At 39.9% G+C, this 17482-nt stretch overlaps 1 protein-coding gene across 2 annotated transcripts in view; it reads left to right on the top strand.

The window, feature by feature from the left end:
- Positions 1-17482, top strand: part of LY75 (lymphocyte antigen 75) — a 46260-nt gene that overhangs the window by 5929 nt on the left and 22849 nt on the right. For both annotated transcript variants that reach the window (XM_064451440.1, XM_064451442.1), the window contains exons 6-17: positions 901-1041; positions 2835-3023; positions 3687-3844; positions 4782-4892; positions 6145-6233; positions 6577-6749; positions 6919-7115; positions 8523-8665; positions 14175-14256; positions 14821-14892; positions 16303-16426; positions 17308-17343. In XM_064451440.1, coding sequence (XP_064307510.1) covers positions 901-1041; positions 2835-3023; positions 3687-3844; positions 4782-4892; positions 6145-6233; positions 6577-6749; positions 6919-7115; positions 8523-8665; positions 14175-14256; positions 14821-14892; positions 16303-16426; positions 17308-17343 — 1515 coding nt within the window. The remainder of the gene's footprint in view (positions 1-900; positions 1042-2834; positions 3024-3686; positions 3845-4781; positions 4893-6144; positions 6234-6576; positions 6750-6918; positions 7116-8522; positions 8666-14174; positions 14257-14820; positions 14893-16302; positions 16427-17307; positions 17344-17482) is intronic.

Genomic DNA, 17482 nt, shown 5'->3' with positions numbered 1-17482 from the left:
TCTTCTGAAGCTGTGATGACTGTGATGTAGGGCTGTAATGCAGAGCTAGAGACTAGGCTATCCTGAGTTACAGTGGCATAATTTAGTCTGCAGTCATGGAAGACATACTAATGTCTACCTTTCTTGTGAAAAATACTTACTGGTATCTAACAGGAATTTTGCTAGCTGCAAGCTGTGCCCATTACTTCTTGTCCTTTCACTGTATACCTCTGAAAAGAGCCTGGCCCTTTCTCTGTTGCACTTGCCCATGAAGAGCTAAGATGCACCCTGAGCCTTTTCTGTGTGAGACCGAATGAACCCAAGGCAGGGGGAGCTGGGGTGTTCTGTGTAGGACACAGCTCGGGTGTGCTTTGGGGCTTAAAGAAAAAGCCAAAAAGTACCATTGGAAGGGGCTCCAAGGGGAGATGGGGACTGCAAAAAAATTAGTTGTCCTCTCTGATATTTTTAATCTGGGGCCTCGTCTCAGGTTTCTGTTAAGGTAGGTTAGTGTTAGTGTTGAGAGAAAGAGTGCAGAGCTGTGTCTGGAGTGGGGCTGGAAAGGGACTGCCAAAGGAAACTGAGGGCTGCAGAAAGGGTTCTCCCCTGAGATATTTCTAGTCTGGGAAAGTGCTCAGCCAAGGGTTTGTTGTATTGTAAATAGAACATTCCTCCTGGTTCTATGATTAAACATTGGAAATGAAGTCCAGATTCCTTGATTCTGTAACTTTCTCTCTTATAAAAAATTTTCTGTGGCATCTATGGTAGGACAGGTGCCTTCATTCAAAGCAAGTTCTTAAAAAACAAGGTGCTGTACTATGCAAAGTATATTCTTGTATTGAAAAGCAGTAGAAAAAAGAAGCAGTCAGTACGTTACGGTTTGATAACTTGTGCTCTTCTATTTTTATTTGTTCCTGTCTATAGATATGCAGAGTTTGTCCCCACTGGATGGGACTAGCTGTGTGGTGATGAATGCTGCCTCAGGTCAGTGGCAGAGTTACCATTGTGGGACTCCACTTCCATATATCTGCAAGAAGTCACTCAAGGAAGTTTCAAGCCTCCCAGGTAGGACAACTTGCATTTTTGGTTTTGTATGTTAATATGAATGTAACGTTCACTTAGAGTCTTTTTTTCGCTCCCCAAGCCTTCTTGGACGTCTCTGCCAAAACACTTTCACAACAGCTTTGGGTTTTTTAGCAGAGCAGAAGCAAACTCTGTATCTTCAGGGTCAAGATGATGCCTCACAAACAGCTTTCATTTTTTGCAGCTTTCTCATTCATATGTAAAGCATTTCCCAGCACAGTCCTGCCCTTTTCATCACATTTTCCTCCATGGCTTGTGCCTTCTTACATGTGGTGCTGAAAGTCTGGAACAGGCAGTTGCACCTCAAACCTTTCCATCTCTGGTTTAAGCCCATTCCTTTCACTCTTGGTGTGTATTGGCATAAAATGGGACCTACCTGGGGCTTAGATCAAACTCTGAGTTCAAACAGAAGTAGTTAAATGACCTTACTATCCTTTGAAACCAGGCCCAGCACTGGAAATCAGAGTGCAAGAGTTGGTAGCTTGCCCAGTGTATAATCTTTATTGGATCCATAACAGCTCTTACAAGATGAAAGTAAATAATACAATAGGAAAACAAGAACAGTTTAAAGCTTGATTCTCTGCTCCCTACACACACACACACATATTCAGTCCTTCAGTTTTTACAGTGTCCAGCTGTGACATATTACTGCTTCCATGGTTTTGGCCATTTACCTACACCTGGGTGTCCAACCCTTCCCATGCCCATGGCCTGTTCTTCCATGTGTGCTTTGGCCTTACCCAGTTTCCAGGGCTCATGCTTCTGGGGCTGTCATGGGACAGCTTTTACTGGAAGATGATTGTCCTTGGTCAAGGGGGAGTACTAGGGGATAAGCGGGATGAAGCAGTGTCCTGGAGGTGGAAAGTGTCATGAAGTGTCACTGGCTAAGGCATGTTCTCTCTGGCTCCCCCAGGGGAGGTGTGACCCTTTGGGGAAAAAAAAAATAATGAGTAAGCAGTTTAAATTTAACTAAACTGGTTCAAATTTTTAAATGATCCCTTGAGAATTTGGTGTTAGTTAACCATCCTTATTTGTTCTCTGGCTCCTCAGTGGGGTCTAAGGAGTTATTACTGGTGTTTATAGAGTGCTTTATTAACTAAAAACCAAAACTCTTGTGATTGGAGTATTTTGTAGTGGATTTTGAGCCAGAAAGGCTATTAGTATATATCCTTTTCAGCATGCATTAAAACCAGTTTGAATTCTTTAATATGTCAGTTTTCAGAAGAAAGAAATATTTAAAACTAAGCCTTTGTTTCATTGTAAGCTATTCAAAACTGGTCTTACGCATGGTGCTGTATATAGGCAATAACGCCCTATAAAAGTGCAAACCCCTGCCAGAACAAAAGAAGAAACTCTTTGTGGAAGCTGCTGTCCTGCGATGAAGTAACCTGTTTTGCCTTTAATTGCGTTTGAAATCTAGTGTACTGTTACTTCTGAACCTTTCGCTTACACTAAAACCAGCTTAGCATAATGCATTCCAGCTTTTCACTTTCACTCTCACTGTTTTCTTCCTTCTGCCTGCCTCATGGCCCCAAAACTTTACTAATCCACATAACGCTGCTCAGTCAGGTCTATTTGCTTGACTAAATTGTGACCATTTTGTAAAGTATTAGGTCCAAAGAGATGTGAACACATTCTGATCGCTGCTTTTGGGCTGTTTTCAAGGTGCTGCCGGATATAAAACATGAAGAAAATGCCAACCCATTGCACTGTGTAATTTTGTTTACAGCCAGTGTAAAACAAAAGCCTCTCATTCCGTTTCTCTTCACTGTTAGAGTTTTGGAGACACTTGGATACTCGCTGTGACTTGGGCTGGTTTCCCCACAACGGTTTTTGCTACATGCTGATAAACAACCAGGCGCCTTGGAGTGCGGCAGATGAGTTGTGCAAAGCAAATAAGAGTAACCTCATCAGCATACACTCGTTAGCAGATGTAGAATTGGTTGTTACAAAGCTTCATAATGGTGAGTTGGGATACTTCTAAAGGTCAAGCACCAAGTGCTGTGCACCAGAAATTACAAACCGCTTTCCATGTTCTAGCATATGCTTGTCATAACCTCTGGCTACTAAATGAAGGTGCTAATGCTGAGCTTGAACCCAGGCTAGTGTTGAGTGTTGCTGTTCACGTCCAGTCCCTCTGTACTAGCTCTAGTTTTGGTTTGATCTATTTTATTTATTTATTATTGGGCTAACCTACTTCTGGTTGCCTAATACCTTGTGCTTGATTTTTCTTATTCAAAGAGAATCGTAGATAGTTGCGTCAATATTTGACTACTGGGCCACTGACCTAATAAATTTTATCTGTAGTCTGTGATCTTTTTGTGTACACTCTAAAAATTAAATTTGTTTGAGCTTTTTTTTTTGCTTGAGTGTTCATTATTACTGTTTTTTTTCCTGTTTGTTACCTCCTCTGTGAAACTTACATTCATGAATGTGTTGTGAAACCAGATAGTGAAAATCTACTGTACTTGTCTCAAATTCTCTTTCTCACTGTAAGAAAAAAAAAAAGTTCCATTTATGCAGTGCAGTATAGTGATAAAAGATTATTTTGTTGATTTCACATTCCTTTCCAACTAGTTTTGAGTATTATTTTGAAACTACAGTGTTGTCCTAATTTTAAATTACAGATGCTAAAGAAGAAATGTGGATGGGTCTCAGGAATGAAGATGTACCAACCTTGTTCAAATGGTCAGATCGCTCAGATGTGGTTTTTACATATTGGGATCAGAATGAACCAAAAGTTCCTTTTAACAGCACTCCTAACTGCGTGTCCTATTCAGGCGAGGTAGGAGTACAGTGTTGAGGATTTTTAGGTTTTTTCCATCATAGTAGAGGCAACACTGATGTATGTGAAAGTCACGGGGAGGGTAAAGCAGATAACTGATTTTATGTCTGGAATAATCTTTAAAATACAGATAATCATTTTTCTACAAGCAAATTTCTTAAAATTGTTTAGCCGACACTTTGTAGCTGTGTACTGCAAAGAATGGAAGAAATTGCTCGCAGCTCTGAGACTGCCTCTGCTGCTGGCCAGCCAGTTGTCCGTGTCACTCTGCATTTTGGGTTACCATATTCTTGCATGTCTGTGGCAGAGAGCTAGGAAGGACAAGGGCCAAACTATTGAAAGGAAGAGCTGGGTTCAGTCGTCTCCAGGACCAGTTTGGGGGACGCCATCTGAGGATGGGTAGTGAGATACCTCGGGAAGAGAAGAGGAGAGGAGAGGACAGACACTGGGGGGATACAGCACAGAAGAAGCAAGGGGTGAGCAGGGGAAGGAGGTTACAAAGATGACTGGAGAGGGAAGCAGGCTGTATCCCGTCTCCCATACTCAGTAGAAAACTGGGGAAAGCATCTGCCTGCTGTGCTGTCAGGGTGGCAGTGGAGCTCATGTGCCCAGCTGCTCCCAGCTGCCCCTTCCCCACCTCTGCAGAAAGCCGAACACACCCCCTGCACCCATTCCCTCCCTGATCAGAGGGAATTGGCACCACCATACCTTTTCTTACCTTTTCAGAGGTGACCGAGAATCCTCCCATCTCCACGTTTGCCAGCTTTCTCTCTTGCTTCCAAACATGCATCTATGCATATAATCCAGGGCATCCTGACCCCAGTATTTTTGCTAGAGGCATTTTGGCTTTCCCCCTTATGAAAACTCAGCCTCTGCACTATGGAAATTGAAAAATTTTAGAATTTCAAATAACGTTTTTTCCCTTTCCTTCTCACAGTTGGGACAGTGGAGAGTCAAGTCCTGTGAAGAAAAACTTAAATACGTGTGCAAGAAAAAGGGAGAGATTTTGAATGAAACAAAGTCAGATAAAAGTTGTTCACTGGAAGAGGTAATAGGAAGTCTGTATTTCTTTTGCTTCGTTCAGAAACCTGCATCAAATTACTTATTTCCTCTAATTCCTCTGTCCTCCTTGCCTCCTTGCCCTCACAGTAGAGTCTATGGAACGTTTTAGCTCAAAAAGGACATTATGTAGCACGAGCCAAATTTCAGATTCTCCTAAGCAGGCTTTAGATGTGTTACCACTCTGTTTATTGATGAAAGTATTATGAGCTTGGACCCAGGAGGTGTTGTGTTTTATTTACTTGTTTGAAAAACAAAACTTGTTTGAAAAACAAAAAAAATAGCTCTTACTATATGTGTTATCACTAATGCCATTTGTCCTGTGGTTTTTGCTTGAAGTGTTTTTTATAAATTAGGATAAGCGTGTAGCAACATAAAGACACGCAGAGGTTGATAAATGAGATTAGGTTTCTGTTACGCTTCACTTGTCTCTCATTTTGTTCTTTGACTTGAATAAAGGTGGGGGTGTTTTTGTTTTGTTTGTTTTTCTTTTTATGCTGTAACATGTTATACTAAAATAAGAGAAGTCTTTTCTGTTTTCAACAATCTTGGGATGGTATTACTAGCTATTGCAGAGTTCTGTGGTTCAGTATTGTGTGGCATATTGCCTGCAACAGGAAACATGTTTACCCCTTATCTTTCTGCACAACCTCGGGGTGTTTTTACTCTGTCTCTTCAGAGACTGCCAGCATGTAGAAGTTACACCTTTCTGTGTTGTTGAGACACCACTGGCATTGGTAGGCTAGCGAAGAGGTAACACATTAATGTTCCTTGAAATTTCAGTGTAAATATAAGGGAAAAGATTTGAATAATAGAGAAATTTTGTAAGTTCACACACTTCCAGTATAAATTATTTTTTTCAGAAGTAAAGAAACAGTGGTAATGCCCTCTTATTATTCCTCTGTTTGAATCCTGGCATTGGTGGAACAGCATGAAAACTCCTATTGTTTTGGATAGGACTAGGCTGTTGCCCTTGTGTTTCTCTAAATGCACATAGCAGTCAGAAGACTCTACACAGTCAAGCTGAAACAGTGGTGTATTTTATTCCTGTGGTTGCATTATTTCTTAGAATCTGAGAGTTGATGATACTGGACCTTGTACGTGATGCACTGAATTTCCTTCTTGTATATGCTGTGCTGGCTTGTGGGCACCAACCAATGTTAGCAATGATTTATTTTCTCCTGTAGATAATGGCTGAATTAGCCTGTTACGTATAAACCTGTTTTTTGTTCTCTAACCAGGGATTGGAGAGACATGGAAACTACTGTTACAAGATTTATAAAACAGAAGTTTCATTTGGAACACAGTGCAATCTTACAGTGATGAACAGGTGAAGCACATCTCTAATTCATGGGCATGTTTTACAGTGTGATCCTGGAGATACAGTCAGAGGTTAAAACCTCTGTATGCTAATTAGCGGTTATAAAGAAAAAATAGAGATAGAATTGCTTTTGCAGGGAAGTAGAAAACCATGTTTTCCATGGCATGGCAATGGTAAACCTACAATGTAAAACCTTGGAAGTATGTGAATTCCCAGCCTGCTGACCCCATGTTGAATATGGGACTGTCTGGACAACCACTTCAACTAACTCATGTATAATATGCCTCATTTTCAGATTGACTCAGTAAGATATCTTTCAAATATTGACACAAATTCATCTGTGAATTTTCAGATTTGAGCAAGAATTTATAAACAGTCTAATTAGAAAATACACCAAAGTTGAAAAAAAGTACTTCTGGACCGGTTTGCAGGATATTAGCCAGTCGGGAATATATTCCTGGGGTACAGTGGACGGGGAAAAAACTGAAGCTGTGACATACACTAACTGGAATTCCTTGCAACCAGGTAAATTTAACAAAAAAACCCCCCAACTATCATTTTACATTGACCAAGCATTGGAGTGCCATGTTACAGAACTCCAAGGATTAAATAAAATAGTAATTCAGAAATCTATGGATTTATTTGGAAAACCAGCTAATAGTGTTAAATATGTTTCTGGTGGTTTAAATCTTAGAGTTTTCAGGAGGATGTGTGGCCATGGCCAGTGGAAGCTCTCTTGGAAAGTGGGAAACTAAGGACTGTAAAACCACTAAAGCGTCTTCCATCTGCAAAACATATATCGGGCTGCCGAAGGAGCCTGAAGTGCTCCCAAAGCCAACTGATCCCTGTCCCCCTGGGTGGCACAATGGATCCGGCCTTGCCTGCTACAAGGTAAAATGTTATTCCTATTAGATGTTAATTGTTCTTTACTGTCTTGCAGCAAGTGTGTGATTAGCCATTTTGTGGCTTATAGGTGCTCTGAAGGGTATTTCAAAGATGTTTTACAGGAGGAATTCACGTTGATTCAGGTTGACTGCCTCCAGATGTTCTCATGCATCATCCTCTGCCAATTCCTGAAAGATGCAGTGTGCCTCTCCTTGCTCTTTCTGTGGCCAGCTCTGTACGTCAGAGCTGAGTGGGGCAGCAGCTTCTGCGCGTGCTGCTGCCGCAGGAGCCTGGTGCTGACGGAGGGTGCCGTGCCTGTATCCTAGCCCACCTGCCGTCATGTGGCATGCAGGGACACCTGAATAGGGAAGGAAAGTGCTTTGCATTGCTTTCCCTTGCCCTTTTCCTTTCTATACCCTGAGTATAGATAGGAGAGGTGGGACTTTCTCTGGTTTGTATATGGATATCAAACTTTATCAAAATAAAGCAGTATCAATTGTATTTTACTGATTTTTGAAGTAAATAGTGGAAGAAAGCAGCCGTGCTGTTAGTTAGAATGGCTTAAACAAGTTTGTGTTTAGGAATGCAGGGTTCCCCCTCCTGTTAACAATCAAATTGAGTGAAAACTGAGGCTGTTTATCAGATTGTTTATTCATTATTTCTGGACTCAGTGTCTGCAATGAACTCTGTCTTGTAAACAGCTCATGTAGCAAAGTGGGGAAACCCAGCTTGAACAACAAGGCTGTGGGCAAGGATCCCAAAGGGATGGGTCTAGCTGATGTGCAGCATAGCTGTCCCGTAGCTGATGGGATGTGACAACTGGCCCTGGCAGTTTCTTCAAAACTCTTGTTGACCAAGTGCAGCATGTCTGTGCAGAGATCCAGCTGATGGGAATCGGCTTGGCTGAAGTCAAGGGGATCAAGTGGACATGTTTGCTGAGGTGTGTGAGCCAAGTATGCAACACTGATACGTGCAGGTAGCAAAGGGCGTGCCAAAGAACTTTCTTCACCTGCAGCACCCAAGTGGGCCTGGTTTCAGTGAAAATTGGGCTTTGCAGTTCACCATAAACTTGAAAGAACATCATCCCTTAAAACCTATAATTTGGCTTACAGTTTTGGAGTGAGTTGAGTGTTGTTTTGTAAAATATTTATGGTAAAGAAAAACAGAGAAAGCCTGCCATATGGAGTATGTTGCATTTGAAACAAATTTCGTCAGCTAAACGTCAGAGTCTGGCTGTTGTCAAACAAACTGAAATAAAAATAAAATAATTGTTAAGAAACCAAGCTCTCTCCCTATAGAAATACCAATTATTCATGCCTACCTAGGGTGGCCGTATTTGGGTAGCACAGGAGTGTTTTAAAAAGAATCTGTCACTGATGTCATTTTCTACTCTGATATTTGGCTGTTATGAAGTTCTTCCACAGTGAAAGAGTGTTGCGAACCAGGACCTGGGAAGAGGCAGAAAGGTTCTGTGAAGCCCTCGGAGGCCATCTGCCTAGTTTTAGTCACTCAGAAGAAATCAAGGCGCTTCATTCTATCCTGAGAAAAATAATCAGGTAACAAACTAGCCATGGGCTAAAATTTTTATTTCAGTTGCTTTTTGCAGTAGATCACAAATGCTGCTGCTGACCCCAAATGGCAAGTATGAGCTAGTGTGTGGGGACTGTGTTTCCCACAGTGAAAATGGCTAGTTGTGGCATTTGAACCGCTGGTCATTCCACTGCCTTCCTGGAAAATGCCAGCGGAGTATGTCTTGGGCAAATGTTTCACATTGCTAGAGGGAGCACATGAAAAGAGAGATTTACTTTGAGCATCTTCCATTACATGAATTTAAGTCTGTGTTTTTATAAGTGTTTACGCTGAATTTTGGCACAACCGGGTGATAGTTGTTCCTATTCTTTACTGATACATTCTTTAGAGATGAGTTGTTATTTCAGTTTTTTCAGATAGGCCTTATCTTTATTCATGAAATGCTTCCTGACTAAACCGGGTGCTATCTTTTGGAAACGTGAATAACGTAGTGTCCAGCAATCTGGTTGGCACGGATCCCATTTGGCATAACTGCAATAACACTATGTGGGCATTAGATGGGTGTGTTGAGTTTTCTAGTATCAACAAATTAAATGCTACATAATTTATGAATCGACGGCTCTATTTTTAATCAAAGGAACTGTCACTGCAAAGCTTTATTAGGCACTGGTGTGATGTCAGACCCGTGTGTAATATGGTGTTTTCTTCTGATTGGCAGCCTGGTTTTTCAGAACTTTTGCCAGCTTAAACTCAAATGCTGCCAGCTATATGATCTAAATTTTTTCATCCACAAACTAAATTGGGATTATTTCAGAAGCTGCCAATGTACAACACTGTGATTAAATTTTAAAACTTGATGACTGAAGAGATGCCTTCTTGAAAACCTAGTGGACTTGTTTTAGAAGTGCACAGATCATGAAAATTACTCAGTATTTATGTTAATAAGAGACAAACCAAACTTGTATACTCTATATATAGAAGGTTTAGCTCGTATAAAAGCCACTTGTGACTCCTTTACTAAAGTGGCTAAAGTCCCTGAAATGAAAATTAGTGCACAAATTATTTTTAGCTATAGATCTGATTGTACTGTTTTGCAATTACCAATCTTATGTTAGTGTACCTAATCTACTATGAAACATTAATAAAGAAGCAACTTCTTTTATTTTCCTACAAATACTTGGAACTGCTTTTCAGCTTGCAGACTACCTGAGGTTTTAATTATTGTTAATGGCCATTTTTTATTAGCAGTTTAAGGGTGGAGACTTTTCCTGTCTTTCCAGAAAGTCAGGTGACACAGGATGCTACTGCAGTTCCCATATTTCAGAAAACTCCGACTTACCCTGGAAGACAGAAAGTCTCAGCACTTCAATATTATTCTACCAGAATTTAAATAAGGGGGAGTATATTGAGCCCGGTATGTAAATATGGAGTAATATATTGAGCCCAGTATAAATTGACTTTGCAGTCAGTGTTGCAGTAACTGCATGTATCAATTACAACCCGAAACACAGTATTTTCATCTGGGTTAACCCCTTTTCCAGCATTGCAGAACTTCCTGAACAGAAATAACTACATATTTGATATTGCCCGAAGCCTTTTACATAATATTTGTTCGTTTAGATAATGTAATGAAGTGTTTAAGTTGGTTATGCTTTTAAGTTACTCAGAGGTGGTGGTTATGTAAGGTATTTTGGGGATCAAGAGTGAAGGGTGGCTTGTCTGAAAATAAACTCGGTTCCTCTCTCCTTTCTCAAACAAGTGAATTATTTCACCAAGAACAAATGATTTAGGTAACTGGGAGAAATCATGCTAAGGTAATGTTAGATGTGATCAGCTGCCGGAGTGCGCTGGCATGCGGTTTGCCTGTGTTCCCTGCATTCACACAGTGCAAACTCTGACCTAAACTATTCATTCAGTGTGTTCATTTCAGCTTGGGGAAGGAGCCACACCTTGGCTTTTTTGGTTTCAGGTTTTTTTCCCCTTGCACAGTTCTCCGGTGACTCATTGAGAACTGTTTGTTTTCAAATGTTAGCGAAAGTCAGTTTGGTTCACCAGGAAGAGGGCAGCTTGCCTAGTCCATTCTGTTCTTTACTCGGATTCCACCTTAGAGGCAAATTAGAGTTAGAATTGCTCCAGCCAAGTTGGGTGATTGCCGTTGGAAAGGAAAATAAAATTTGCCTGCCAGCCTTCCCCTGTCCCCTGAAGGAAAAAGGAGATAAGCTCTTTTCACTTCGAGGGACATGATACAGGCAGAGCAGATCCGGTTCAGTTACTTCCATTCTTTTAGGATTGTTCTTGTGAGCATTCTGCAACTTACGGCTGGCAGCCATGCCGGACACAAGGAGCGTAACAGCTTGAATGTTAGAAATAACATTTCAATGAGGACACCTTATTGGAAAGAAGTCAGTTGCCTTTTATATGCATAGCTCTGCTGCTGTAATTGTTCTGAATCTAGAAAGCTTCATTAACACTTGAGTTTGCGACAAAGAAAATTATCTTATTCTCAACACGCTGGCCAAAGCAGCAATAAAGTTGAGATGCAATTTGTAGTAATTGCATTAATACAGGTTCTCTTCTCTTTCACTAAAGAGTAGGTGATTAGCAGGATGGGGATGCAGCTAGTGACAGTAGCCTGTGACAGAGGGAAGGGCAAGGGGTGAAATGGGCTTCATATACACTTTTAGGCCTTTTAATGCCTAAAATTCAATGCTGCCTTAAATTGCACCACTAGGGAGTTGGCCTAGATGTACATGTGTTATCTCTTGTCAAGAACTAAGTTGAACAAGCCACAGTACCTTCACTTAGGTTCTTAATCTTGTGTTGGAGTTGACATAAGGGACAGAAAAAAAATCCTTTTTCTCTTTCAGCAATTAGAATACGACAGTAGAAAAATTACTGGTTTATATTCCCTTCACTTTGATCTAAACTGAATTTATTACTCCTGCACAAGATTGAATTTTATGAAGTTTTAGTTCTGTGTGAGAGAAAAGCCACTGGTATTCTGGAGGGATTGCTGGAGATTAACAATGAAAGACCCTAAATCAGCATGGAGTCCATTCTAAAGCACAAATTGCACCTATTTTTTAGGTTACAGCTCAGGATAATCTAGGTTTTAGAGGTGGTTCCAGGAATGTAGATCAAAGACTACTCCGGCACTGATAAATCCATTTTGATACCAGTCCGTAAGATGAATTTTAAATGCTTTGCAAGGAGACTGATACCTAAAGCACAAGCAAATTCCTTGCTGCAAGCTTAGTTGCAATAGAGAGTCTTAATTCGTGTTTGTCTTAAATAGTTGGCGGAATTCTTTTCTGTTATGAGGTGATAGCATAATTTCAGAGGGCTATCAAAAGGCTTGACTTAAGCTTGATAGTGTAGCAGTTACCGAATTACTCACGGTCGTGTCTGAACAGTTCCAAAAGAAGCAAAAAATGTGCACTAATGTGTAAGTGCCCAGTCAGCTGGAAGACATTGTTATGGTTGCAGGCCAGTAATTGTAAATTGGGAGATAAGCTGGAGAAATTCTTGACCTGGCACACTTTTTTTTTATTTTTTATTTATAACATAAAAGCCAAATACAAGTTGAAAGACACTGACAAATTGCTCTAGTTCCTCGGGTAATTACTGCAGATCCTTTTGAAGTTAGTGTCTCAAATTCTCTTTTTAGTAGATATTCCTTTGTGATGATCAGTTGCTTAAACTGCACTAAGCCTGTAGGTGACTGTTAGGAGGGGAGGGTTAAGCAATGTCTGATTCATAATTGGAAAGAGCAGTCACAGAAAAATAAAATCCTAAAGGCAGATTGCCAAAAGCCACATAGCTGCTTGACAGCTGTGAATGTTTCGCTCACAGTTTTCCCTCTGGGGTGATGTGGGGTATTTAGGTTCTTCAGATGCTCCTTAGTGATATCATTAAAAGACTAAAGACAATTCAGTATGGTAAGATTGCACTAGTGTGATCACATTATCATGCCAATATGAGAAAGCTAATACTGGCATTGGGGGTGCGGGTAGGGGGTGGGTGGGGAAGAGATTTGTTGGTGGCTGGTGCTTTTCTTCCTCATGGGAACCCTACCAAATAAAATGTTATCGCCCTTCTTGGATTTCATGTACTTAGCTCACGTACTCTGGGCTAAGCTGCTGTTTCTTGGTGCTGCACTGTCAGCCGTTTCAGGCTCATCTTTATGGTGATATGTGCGGAAAGGTAGCGGCGCAGTCTTACCAAAGCATTTCTTAACATTGACCCGTCATTTCATAACATGGCTTATGCAGGTAAGCCTGGGTCTGAGTCCATCCCTCCATGTAATAGAGTTATTTTCAAAAACTTTCCAAGTTCTGTCTTAAAATCACTTTAAGTTTGTCAGCACAACTTTTTTGGGAGCCTTTTCCAAACTTTGACCTCTGCTGGTCAGGCATCTTTTTCCAATTTTGAGCCTAAAATTATTTCTGAGTTGTGGTTCCTTCCTTCCTTTTTGCTCAAATAGCTCCTTTTCTTGGGAGTTTGTTTCCTAATATATTGTTAAGAATAGTTATATCCTTTCCCTCTCTTCCTTTTGTCAAGACTAGTAAAGAAAATCCTTAATTCTTGTTAATAACCTAAACTCTCATTCCCTCAAATATCCTGTATTCCTTCTCTGTATTTGGTACAACATGAATTTATGGAATAGTACTCCTGATACAGTTTTACATGAGCCCTCTACTGTGGCATCAATACTTTACTATCACTGTCAGACACCTTGATGGGAGTGCCTTTTCCATAGCTCTGTTGCAGTACGGTTTCACATAGCCTGTGATTTCATAGAAAACTCCTGGACTTTCCTCTGCTGCTTCCAACCGATACCATCCTTCAGAAAAGCGTCTGTGGCCTTTCTTGGGCAGGGTAGTGGATTGGAGTGAATTATCATAAACTTCAGTACCTAGCACGAAATGGATACTTTGAGAAGTAGAGGTTGCAGTACAAAATTGCTAGCGCTGGAGTCAGTGGTGTTATGTGCTTATTTATGTCTGTGCCTCTTCTATGAAGGTGCATAAGTGAAATATGTGCCCATGCTTGGTTTGTTTGTATCACTGACAAACTTAAGGGAAATATGAAGCCAGTTATTTTGTATGAGTAGAAGTTTTTGTACGGTTTGAGGATGAGTATATTTGAGCTGATGGTGTAGAGAGAGACGACCTGAGATGGACAAGAGAATCAAGCCAAATAAACACTGTGTGTGTGATTCTGGAAGAAAAGTGTAGAAAAGAGACCATTATATCAAGTGACAATTGATGAAGTGGTGATGCAGCAAACAAAGGAATTATCTGACTTAGTTCGTTTTCTCTGTGGTCAGGGAAGGACAGGCTACAGATTCTTAAAGGAAAGTGCAGAAGAGGTCCTAGCCCTTACACACATTTCTCTTTAAACTGCCACAGCTTGCAGCAGTAAACCTTTGGGTTTGCTGCTTGATCCTAAATAATGCTGTGACATAGGTCAGCTTTTCTATTAAAGGAGCTGAACCATATACTTGGCTTAATATTTTATCTTGTTTATTTGCAGCAATGACAGATGGGTATGGATTGGTATGAATAAGAGGAGTCCAGATTCTTTGGGAACCTGGCAATGGAGTGATGATAAACCCGTAAGTTAACTTTTAACCAGAAAATGTCATGTCCTGATTTGTTTCAGCTTGGACTGGATTGAAAGTAAATTGATAAATATTTTAATTAAAATATGACAGATCCTTCAACAGATTAATAATTCAGAAGAAGGTTGTGCACTTCAGAGCTGCCATCCAGGCAGATTTCCAGTTAAAAACATATCTTTAATAAGGTTAACCTGATTTCTGTCTCTACTGCATTAAAATGTTTTAACAGAAATATAGTAGTAAACATCAAAGAGCTGGGGGAGAAAATGAGATGTCTTCATGCCACAACAGAGTGGAGGGTTTATCAGGTCATCTCCTTGATATGTCAGACTTATCCTCACAGTAATCGATTTATTAGCCTGAATTTGGGAGTTCTTTCCCTCTTCCCCCAATAATAACAGGTATGCAGGTCCAAAACTGATCCAGTAACTGCCATTTAACACATGTATTAATAGTGATGTCCATAATGGGATCCCAGGTTTGTGTGGTTATTTCTGTGGATTACTGTAGCAAAAGTAGTTGTAAAGTAATGGTTCTTTCGTCCTGTCCATCCTGTAGGTAACGAGTGTTGTTATGCCACTTGATTATCTGGAAGATGAATATGATACAAGAGACTGTGCTGCATTAAAGGTTAGTTTCAAGGTTTTTAACAACAGCATGCATGTTTTTTCTATGGAAGCACTTGGAAAAAATACTTTTGCCAGCCATGTATTGAATTTAGGTTGACTGCTGAGGTGTTTTCTTTGCATAGTGAAAAAGTTGCTAGTGTTCCCTTTATCAGTCTACACCTATTATCCATTTTCCCTTATTCAAGCAGTGTTTTATGAACCGAGCACTGTGCTAGTGACAGTTTTTCATAAGACTTCTTTTGAGCTACAAAATAATTTAGTAGCAACACTGTTCTCTATTGCGTAGTGCCATACTATCTCTTGTGTATTACACATAACACCTAAGGGTGTACTGTGGGGTCTAAAACAAAAAAGCAAACAGAGCACTACCAATAACTTTTTAAATCTAGATTAGTTTTTCTGAACTGCAAATTAAGAAAATGCTTGAAACAAAAAGTAGGGGAATGCAGTAACCAGGATAGTGTGTGTTTTTGTTTATTGTGTGTATTTCCATGTTTACTTGTGAAATAGACTGTATCAGATAGTGCTGTATCAGTTTCTAATTTGAAATGTCAGGTCTCTGCCTAATTCCTAATTGTGTTCTTTATTGCTTAATTTAGTCTTGATGGCATGAGTTTTAAAATGACCTTTAACTTTTCTGAAGCATCACGTGACTTCTTGTAAGGTCGTTCCAATACCATCCCTTCTTTTAAACTAGTTAGAACCACATCTGCTTTTAGGATTTACTGAAGGAGAGGATAGTGGCATCCCTTTGTGTCTGTTGACAGCCATTTCCCCCCATTCCCTTCTCCTCTGATCATGACCCCAGGCTGAGAAGCTGTTGGCATTAAGCTATTAAAAGTTCTAGACAAGAAGGGAGTGGTTAGAAGGGGACACTGTAAATACAGTAACCTCCCTCCCCTGCCTGCTAGGCGTAGATGTTTTCTTTCACTAAATGACAAAAAATTATCCTTATTGGAGCGATCAGCAAGGGTGAAGTCAGATTTTAAGCTTCATTGCAAGAAATATTCTTAAATAAGAAAGATTATTTCTGCACCAGTTCAGATAGTTGAATCTTTTGAGCAGAAATGAAAATCATTTCAGGGCAACAAGTTGCAACAGATAATTCAATAATAAGCGTCGATGAGATCCTGTGCGCTACAAAAACGCAAAGAAACAACAGTGCAAGAAGAGGCTTTTGTGTGTAGACTGACGTTAAGCCCTTTACCTTATTGCTTCGCAAACTGGGCTAGCATGGAGAGTTACAGTTGTAGAGTTACAGTTGTATCTGCTAATTTTTTGCAAAATAAGTTGTGGGACTAAAACCCCAGGAAAATACACTGACTTTGCAAAAGTACCATTTTAATACAGTTTCATTTCAGGTTTCAGAGGCCTATGCCATACTCAGTTCTCTGTTTCTACTTTTATACAGACCTCTCAGTTTTCACGGAGATCGTTTTGGAGATTTTATTTCCATGAAGGCAGAGACCTGGAATTTTACTTCAAGCCTTTTGATTGTGAAGCTAAACTTGAGTGGGTCTGCCAGATAACAAAAGGTAAACTGCAGTTACATACATTTATTCCTATAAAAAAGTTGATTGATTATTACTGCTGAGTTGTCATTATTGCTCAGTAACAGAAACTTTGCCAACACTATTTTATCATTTCCTTTCTGAACTGTTAAGAGGTCAGTACATGAGATGTCTCGCCGGTGCCACATACAAACAGACATGGACTTAAAATATTCAAAGATATATCAGAAAATGATCATGAGTAGGATGCAGTATCACTGCTCCCATATTCTTTCTTGTCCTGTGAAGTGAGAAGCAGCTTCTTATTAGGTGAGGTGATATAAGCCACTGAGGCAACTTTGTGGACTTTACTTAATTTTCCTTAGTGATACTTGTAACTAAATGACCACAGATATCTTGGGTGTACAGTTTGGTTCAACCTTAGGTGAATTAGCTTTTTTCTGGTAAAACTGGTATACTAGCTCCTCATTGTAGTGAGACAGAGGAGTGGGAATAGTAAAGAATGTCATGGCATATCTGCACAGATTCAGGTTTTTCCATGCAGTATGAAAAGTGCTGTAATCCAGTAGGCTTTTATGTTTTGGTTGTTCATTAAAGGGCATTTATGGGGATGATACTTTTTTGTTGTGAGAAGATCCGGGTAGATATACTACTTTGATGCTTGTATTTTGTTTGGGAGCAAAAAAACCCACAGTTGTTTACAACTCAGGTATGCAAAACTCCCATTAGTTTTATGTCAGCATATTTTAAACTATTAAATTTGTGTATTATTTCCTTCTCCTTTGTATTTTTTACATTGTGCATACTAAGAAGCATGAGTACAATACATCACTTCCATTATTGGTGACCACAGTCTTGTTGAAGGTGAACTTGAAGTGACTATTCCTTTTTTTCCCTATGGACAGGTACCACTCCAAAGACGCCTGAGTGGTACATACCAGGTAAATGAACTTTTTGTGTATTCTTCCACTGTGTGTATATAGTTGTTAATACTCTATATCTTTTATTAGCTTTATTACTACTGTAATACCTGTTTGATAGCAGCAAAAGTCATGACTGATAGAACTTCATTCTGAGAGA

The sequence above is a fragment of the Phalacrocorax carbo genome, chromosome 5, assembly GCF_963921805.1.
Source record: "Phalacrocorax carbo chromosome 5, bPhaCar2.1, whole genome shotgun sequence".
Classification (NCBI taxonomy): domain Eukaryota; kingdom Metazoa; phylum Chordata; class Aves; order Suliformes; family Phalacrocoracidae; genus Phalacrocorax; species Phalacrocorax carbo.
The sequence above is the reverse complement of the archived record's forward strand: the minus strand, read 5'-3'. Positions and strand labels throughout refer to the sequence as shown.